The sequence below is a fragment of the Pseudopodoces humilis genome, chromosome 29 (assembly GCF_049639895.1).
Source record: "Pseudopodoces humilis isolate 2021_Gansu_Grassland_sample_001 chromosome 29, ASM4963989v1, whole genome shotgun sequence".
NCBI lineage: Eukaryota > Metazoa > Chordata > Aves > Passeriformes > Paridae > Pseudopodoces > Pseudopodoces humilis.
The window spans coordinates 3,373,075-3,381,343 of NC_142228.1; the positions used below are offsets into that span (position 1 = coordinate 3,373,075).

Consider the following 8,269-nt stretch of genomic DNA (forward strand, 5'->3'; position numbering starts at 1 on the left):
CGGCCCAGAGTGGCAAAAAGGCCACATTGGCTGCCAGAGGAGGGGAAGTGAGATGGAAAAAGGAGAGCAACAAAGGCAGTAGTTAAGTTAGTGGCTGAAAGCTGGTCAGTCCTGTGGAGGAGGTGGGAAAGCCAGAGAGCTCTGCTGCTGATGCAGTGACTGCAGCAGCAGCAGCAGCAGGAGCAGCAGGGCCTCTTTAGAGAAGGTACCATGCACTGGAGCACTTCAGAAGGACCTTTGAAGCTCCTGTGAACTGGGGCTCTGTCACTGGTCACAAAGATGGGAGCCTGCAGTTCAGCAGCTGGTACAAGCAGCACTGAAACTGTTGATGGCAAATGCTGTTCTCTAGGTTTGATTTATTTGGAGTTTTTATACTTTTGGTGAGCTAGGGTAATTTCTTTGCAATCATGTGATGGGATTGACACTGGTCTCTTTCTGGAGAATGTCCTGATGTCCTTGGTCTTCCAGAGCTTTGCCCTCTGTTCCTGAGAGACGCAATGGCCACAAGAGGGAACGATTTCTGTGAGTAACGGGTTCACTGTCAGGTTTGGACCTTGTGAATCCCCAGACAAGTGACATGACTGGTGGTCAGATCCCAGAATGATGTGCTCAGAACCCAGAGTGAACTCTGGGATGTTTCCTGAGAGCAGGCAGACTGACCCAGGTGTTTATGTTTAGTGACAGGAAAGCACCTTTTGTCTCTTCTTTCTTAGTACGCACAAGACTTTGAAACAGGATTGTTTATAGAGAGGTCTGACATCCTTGAGTTACCTTTTTTTTTTCAGTACTTGAATTTTTTCAACAAGTTACAATCAGTTACGACCAGGGAAAACTTGACTTGGTAAATCCAGTCTCCAGCTCTGGTGAGAAAGGAAGGTACCCCGAGGCCCAGAAATCAGAGTTGGGGTCTGTTAGACTCCTGGCAAAGTAAGCAGGGGAACAGACTTTTCCAACCCAGTAAATTTCAATGGCAGCTCTAGACTTCCCCTGACATGGAGTTGAAGGTTTGAGCTGGTTATCCTGGCTGCTTGTGTAGAAAAGTCCAAGTTTAAATCCGCTTCTGTACCTCGTCTCTTTTCAAATGGAATTTCTCTGCAGTCATTGCTGAGGGAATAGCTCCCCCAAAAAGGATCCTCTTTCCACCGGAGAAGATTTGCATGGTCTGGCAGCAGCAGCAGCAGAGTGCTGGAGCGGGGCTCTTCAATGTGGGCAACACGTGCTTCCTCAACGCTGTCCTGCAGTGTTTGACCTACACCCCGCCACTGGCCAACTACCTGCTGTCCCGAGAGCACAGCAAGGCCTGTGAGTGCTTTTGGGAACCTCTCCTGAATATGTGTTCATCAAATACCAAAGATTCCCAGAACCTGGAATTAGATTTAGGAGAACAGCAGCCCTTTGTCAGCACCATGAGTTGATGTTCTTTGAACACTCAAGCCTCTATAGAAGCCACTTGTCCTTGCCAGCTGTCTTACCCTTCCTGAAGACACCTCTTTCTAGCTGCAAGTCTTTATTCGGGCAAGTTAAAGCCTCCTGGCTTATTGCACAGAAATCTGTTGGTCCAGCATCCCTCTTAGGAACATTTTCCGCACACTAAAATGTCCTGGGATCGTTGGGTCATTGGGAGGAGTGGAGTATCGCGCTGGAGTGAAAGAGGAGGAGGAGGAGGAGGAGGAGGATCGCACTGCTGTGGATATTTGGCTAACCTAAAGACTTTCCCTGTGTCTCTCTTCAGGTCAGCAGCAAGGATTCTGCATGATGTGCACCATGGAAGCACACGTTAACAAGGTCTTGCATTCCCCTGTCAGTGCCATCGTGCCTTGGGCTGTCCTCAAGGTTTTTGGACGTAAGTCATGGCAGGTGACATTTTGACAGGTTTTCTTCCCTTTGTGTATGAGAAGAGGACAAACTTCTTCTTTCTTAGGCATAGGAGAACATTTTCAGCTGGGTATGCAGGAAGATGCCCATGACTTCTTGTGCTGTACGGTCAATGCCATGCAGAGAGCTTGTCTGAGCGCCAGCAGCGAGTAAGCACAGGGCAATCACCCTCACAAAGCTCGGAGCCCTTTGGACTGCTTGATGTGCCGCCATCAAGGGAAACCTAAACCCTGGGCTTTCAGGCCAAGCAAAACTCTTGGAGGAGATAACGCTGTGTCTTATCACTTGTTTCCAGCTTGGACCTCTCTTCTGAATCCACTACCATCGTCCATCAAATATTTGGGGGCTTTCTGAGATCCAGAGGTACGTTTCCGCAGCTATTACTCTCCTTGACATTGCCCGTGCCCTTCTGTCTGCCTGTGCTCGACACTTGGTCCTGGGACTGGTGGGACAGGTGCAATGTGTAAATGGGCAATGCCAGTCAGCTTGCCATTACTGAGCATTTGGATTTTCCCTTCCAGTCACCTGCTTCAGCTGCAAAGCCGTTTCTGACTCCTACGAGGCCTTCCTGGATGTTCCTTTGGATATCAATGTAAGGGGCTTTGCGGTTGTGCTTCAAGACATCCCAAGGCCCTGTAGCAGCTTCCCAGAGTCAACACATTTGTCTTAAAAATATAGTCTGTGAGCACAAGAGGTCTTGGTGGTGGGTGGGAAGGGCAATGGATAGTGTCCCCCTGCAGAGGCTGTGGCACTGGGCTCTCTGCAGGTGCTGTTTTTAAGCTGGACAAACAGCAGTTATCCTCTCTGCACCCGTGATACATCGTCATCCTTCTTCTCTTTGCCTGCCCTCCCGTAACACCTGTCTGGCTCCCAGGCTGATGGGTTGAATTGTTTGCACCACTGATGCCCCTGAACACTGTCCTTAGTTGAACTGAGCGGGGGCACAGGGACAGAGCTCTTGACAGCTCCAGGAGCTGCTGGGAGACGGGGAGGTGTTCAGCGTCTCACTCTCTTTCTGCCTCCTTCTGGATAGGTTCATGGTGGGTCTCTTCAGCGTCAGCTACAGGGCTTTTCTGGTCAGCTTCTGGGAAATGCTTGGGTGAGGGCATTTCCTGCAGCTCAGTGTGCACATTTCTCACTCCTCCAGGCAGCCTTGTCCCTCACTGCAGCTCTGGAAGAGTTTGTGACACCTGAGCAGCTGGACGGTGAAAACTGCTTTAAATGCAACAAGTGAGATGATTACTAAGAACATCCAGAGTAAGACGGGATCCTGTTGGAGTGGGCTGCATGTCATTGAAGAGAAGTCATCTTTCTGTGCAGGTTTACTGCACACAGATGAGATGCAGCTTTTTGCAAATATGGCAGTGAAGAGCCTTAGAATAACAAAAGCTGTGTGAGACGGGAGAGGTTGCCTGACCAGCTTGGGGGAAGATTGGGTGCATTTCAGCACTGGGCTGTGTCTGTGCTTGCTTTCAAGGTGTAAGGAGAATGTTGCTGCCTCCAAGAGGTTCACAATCCACCGTGCACCCAAGGTTCTGACGGTGTGTCTGAAACGGTTTGACTGTTTCACCGGCGGGAAGATGAACAAGGTGTGTACACTAGTGGTGTGAAGCTTTCTTTTCCTAGAGTAGATTTCCTAGAGCTTGTCACAAGCCACTCGTTAGTGATGTTAGTTGTTGGGTAGTAGTTGTCTGTAGCTGCGGGTAGTGGTATGTAGTTGGGTTTGTTGTGTTCTCTCCTTGGGAGAAATGAATTTCCTTGGGAAGACAGGCCAGCGCTCTTCTCCCACAGCGCTGCTTTGGCCAAGAGCAGTTTCCTGCCGCCCAAGGCATTACACCTTGCTATACGAAAAAGCAGCTGCTCATGAGCCGCAAAGATGTATTTCCACACCTCTGGCCCCTGGATGTGGCAGGCTATTCTCTGTCCCAGGTGAGGGTCACCTCTGAGCCCTGCTGGTGTCTCTGTAGGCTGTGGAGTACCCCGAGTACCTGGATCTCCGCCCGTACATGTCCGAGGCCGATGGAGAGCCCCTCTATTACTCCCTGTATGCTGTCCTGGTGCACAGTGGCTACAGCTGCCATGAAGGACACTATTTCTGCTACACAAAGGTAAACAGCAACTTCCTTCCTTCCCAACGAGGAGAAGGCGTGCTGGGGAAGAGGAACTTTCCTGTCGCTATTACCGACAGCCAAGGTTTTGGGCCAGAAGGTCTCCTTAGGGGCTGCACTGGATTTCTTCTGGCACACTCTTTGTTAGGTAGTTTTCTGCCCGTGTTTTTGGTGAGAAGCCATGCAGAGATCCTTGCCTTTATTTTTCACAGGCCAGCAACGGGCTGTGGTACCAGATGGATGATGAGTCTGTGGAGGTTCGTAGCATTGACACAGCTCTCAGGCAGCAAGCCTACCTGCTGTTTTATGCCAGGTGAGACAATGGAACAGGCTGCCCAAAGAAGCTGTGGGTGCCCCATCCCTGGAAGAGTTCAAGGCCAGGTTGGATGGGGCTTGGAGGGGCCTGGTCTATTGTAAGGGATTCCTGGCCATGAGCGGGAGTGGAACAAAAGGAGCTTTAAGGTCCCTTCCAAGGCAAACAAGTGTGTGAATTTATGGAATGGAGGCTGTAGAAGGTAGAAAGATGAGGTTTTGCTGGGACAGGAGCAGGCCGGGTGGGAATACTCTGGTTGACCTTTACATTTGTGACCTTGGCTAAGTCTCTCTGTCATAGAAACCTCTCTGAGAAAATGACTGAAGCCCAGAAGAGGCTGCAACAACAGCCCTAAAGTGAGATCACTCTTTTTTTCTCCAGATGCTCTGATCTGAGGCTTGGAGAAAAGGCTTCTTCCTCGCTGGCACCATCATATGCGCCATCCATCCTCAGTCAGTGGGCAGCCTGCAGCAAGCAGGTGGCTTCTGTAGTCCCACAGGTTTTGCCTGACAGGACAAAGGTAACTGGGGAGGAGGGTCAGGGCACCACAGGAGCTGTGGATTTCTTTCAAGGATCTAAGCATTTCTCCCTTTTTCCCTGGCACCCTGCAGCATTCTTCACAGCCACAATGCTGCTTCCTGTCAAAGCATGCCACCTGCATCCATGCCATTTGTGTGCCTTTGGCCCTTTGGCCTTGGCAGCCCTCCAGAAGGGCCTTTGGGAGGCTCTGAAATGTGCCCTCCCAGAGCTTCTGGGGCTTCCCCACTGACTCTGGCCCTTTCAGGAGAGAAGGGCAGGAACTCTGCACAGCTCTCTTTCCAGGACATGGTGCTGAGCGTGGAAGACCCTGGCCAGGAGGAGGCGCAGAGCGGATCCCCACTGTGGGGCAAGGATGCCGACAGCTGTTTTTTGGACACCACAGACTGTGATGACGCCACAGGGAGGAACATGGGCCCTCCAAGTTGTGGCCAGGATCACAAGGATGATGCAGCTTCAGGACCTTCCAACAGGAGCTTGGAGTCGGCCTGTGGACCTGGGGATGCTTGGGAGGAAACCCTGCTGAGGCAGAAAGAGACGAGCAGATCCACGTGGAGCGGCTACGCCCTCCGCAGCCGCTTTGTGCAGCACACAGGCTTCAACTCTTCATCAAGGAAGAGGAGGAGGGAGACAACGAATTCTCCCTGTTGTGACCACACCTCCTGGTGACAGTGCAGTTCGAGGGCCCTCCTGCAGCAGCTTGAAGCAGGCTGCCATGCTTAAGGCTGGTCAAGAGTAAATCCAACCACGGTCGAGAGCTCAGAGCTGATCCCCTGAGCAGAGCTGTGACCCCCATGGCTGCTCTGGGCAGTGCACAGACCAGCCCTGCTCTCTGAGCAAGAGGAGGAGAACAAATCCTCCAGGATGTGACAAAGTCCCAGTGGACAGTGCAGCTTCAGGGTTGTAGTTCATTTATTTAGTTTGGTTAAGGATTTGTTGAAGCTTGTTAGGACGTTCTTGTTCCCCCCTGTTGATTGTATTGGTTAGGCCCCAGTTGTCAGTTATGTAAACCCCTCCTATTTTACCTGAATGTTCCCTGTCAATCACCTTAGGCCTGCTCCTACCCCCCCATCCATCATTGTAAACCCCACCCCTTCTTCCAGAGCCTTCTGTATCAATCAGTTATATCTCGAGGCCCCACTGGTTACTGTATCTTGCTCCCTCCCTCTGTGAATCCCTATTAGTCCGGAAGGTGTGATTCCCTCCCCTTACTCCTCCTCTCAAGATTCCCCATTGGTCTACAGTTGGTACCCTCCCCTGGAGGTCAGGCCATACTTAACTCCTTGCACAGCAATGCTCAGGGCTCTCTTGGACCTGGATCCCTTCGAGTGTGGACGCCTTGTTTCCATGACTGAATAAAACCATTGCTGGGAACTACAATCCAAGAGAGACTCCTCTGCTTTCTTGTCTCCACACCTGACGCCGTGCACCACAGAGCCTGGAGTAGCCCAAGACACTGGAGGGGTCACTGAGGGAAAAGCCTACTCCCCAGTGATTCCGCACTCCTGGCGTTCACCTGCGCCAGAGTGCAAAGACCACCATAGAGCCAGCCAGAGCTCCGGTGCAGTACAGCGTCACTTCAGGGCCCTCCAACACCAGCTTCAAGCAGGCTCGTGTGTTCAGGGCTGTTCAGGAGCAATTCCGACTGAGGCTGAGGGAGCAGAGAAGCTGCCCACAGCTGGGCTATGATTTCTGCTGCCAGTTTGTGTGTTTCACCACCATTCTGTGAGGAAAAGGAGGGTTTGTGTGCCCCAGAGACGCAGGTCAGGGAAGCACTTAGGGCACTCTAGGAGTGCTGGTGGCAGATTGTGGCGCTGGCTGAAGCAGAATGGAAAATTAGCATTGTGTTTTTTAGCAAAGGTGTCCTTGTTTTCTACACCCATTCTCAAAGAAGAGGGAACAATTTAGTTTAATGCCTGATTATGCCAATAACTAGTCTAGAAGACTTCAATTATTTTAGACTAAAAAGCTTAATAATTCTTTTTTCCTTTTTTATTACTTATTCCTTTATTCTTTCTTCAAAGTGTAAACAATTGTTGCTACTATTGTAGCACAGTCCAAAGAAGCCATAGTGAAGCAATTTTATTAAAGCTAGAAAAATAAAAGTTAATCACAGCCTCTCCTGACTCCAGCCCGTGAGGTGACCTGTGCTTCCAAGCAGAGGGGCCAGAGCCTCTGACCTGCATTGAGCAGGTCTGCCACAGCTCCGTGTCACACTGAGCACTGCAGTGTCCAGCCTTCCCCTGCTGCAGCCAGTCCCTTCCCAAGCTGTTCCAATCCCCACCGTCACCTTCCAGGAGCATCGAACGCTGTTGAGCACATCCAGTGCTCCCTCTGACCTGCAGGGAGAGGAAGATTCCCTCATTTGCCGTTGTGGCCAGTGGCTCCTGTCTGTGACAGATTTTGTGTCCTGCTCGGTGTCCCCCTGCACCGGCCAGGCTGGCTCCGTGCTGCTGGGCCTCTCGCGGTGCCTCTGAGCAAGGCTCCAGCTGAGCTTTCAAAACAGCCCCAAAAGAGCTCCAATTCAACAAAAGAGCCCAGTGCTCCTGTGGTTCCCCTGAGGGGGCCGAAGGGCCTTGGTACCATCCTGGGCATGTACCCCTGAGGGGGCAGGCGGGCCGCGGTGCAGCCTGGGCAGGTTCCCCTGAGGGGGCAGAGGGGCCTCCTGAGGGGCCCTGCACGCTGTTGTGTAGAGGTTTGTAAATCTCAGACTTGTTCCCTGTGGCGAGAGGGCAGCCGTGTTCCGGGCAAGAGGGCTCGGGGCCATGCAGGAGCTGGAGCAGTTCCCACAGGAGCCCCACCTTGCAGCGCCGGCGGGCACAGCTGTGTCACAGCTGAAGTGACATTGCCCACACAGGTTTTTGGATCCTCATCTGAGGCTGCCGTGGGACTTGCAGGGAAAAAGGGCAGTTGTTGCCTAGTTGGAAGTGAGGCTGAAAACATAATTCCTAAATTAACATCAATGCAAATGAAATAAATTGTTCCAGTGCTGCAGTGGTGGTTCTGGTCCCTCCTGCCTGTGCCTCAGGCTCTGCTCTCCCCAGCAGGAGAGTGTTTGGTGGGCCCTGATCTCCAAAAATCTCCAAAAATCCATCTTTGCTGTTGCAGTGTGTCACTGCCTTGTGACAGAACTTGGTGAAACTTGGTGTCTCAGGCTGGGCAGGGGCCAAAGCAGCCAGTTCAAATAGGGGTGATGCCTTTTGGGACTATGTAAAAACAGAGGCCAGACAAAATCAAGGGAATACAAAGCAGTTCTGTTTATTGAAGGGCCTTGAGGTACATTTCAGGCAGACAAAGCCCCCACAGGGGCTACACCCAAAACTGGTTAATCTTCCATTTACAACATCAGGCAATGAAGTCATTTTTCCCCAGTTTGTTCTCCCCAACTCACTTTTGTTTCCATCTCTCAGGGCCTGAGGCACTGAGGTTTCCTTGA

General features: G+C 51.6%; 1 protein-coding gene across 1 annotated transcript; it reads left to right on the plus strand.

Moving 5' to 3' along the window:
- The first annotated feature begins 1,157 nt into the window (after positions 1-1,157).
- Positions 1,158-5,502, plus strand: LOC148182463 (ubiquitin carboxyl-terminal hydrolase 17-like protein 6). The gene is made up of 11 exons (XM_088067900.1): positions 1,158-1,302; positions 1,733-1,804; positions 1,901-2,024; positions 2,171-2,238; positions 2,397-2,467; positions 3,023-3,105; positions 3,353-3,464; positions 3,843-3,983; positions 4,196-4,296; positions 4,678-4,748; positions 5,081-5,502. The coding sequence occupies exons 1-11, from the start codon at positions 1,158-1,160 to the stop codon at positions 5,500-5,502; spliced, it is 1,410 nt and encodes a 469-aa protein (XP_087924026.1).
- Positions 5,503-8,269: the final 2,767 nt, after the last annotated feature.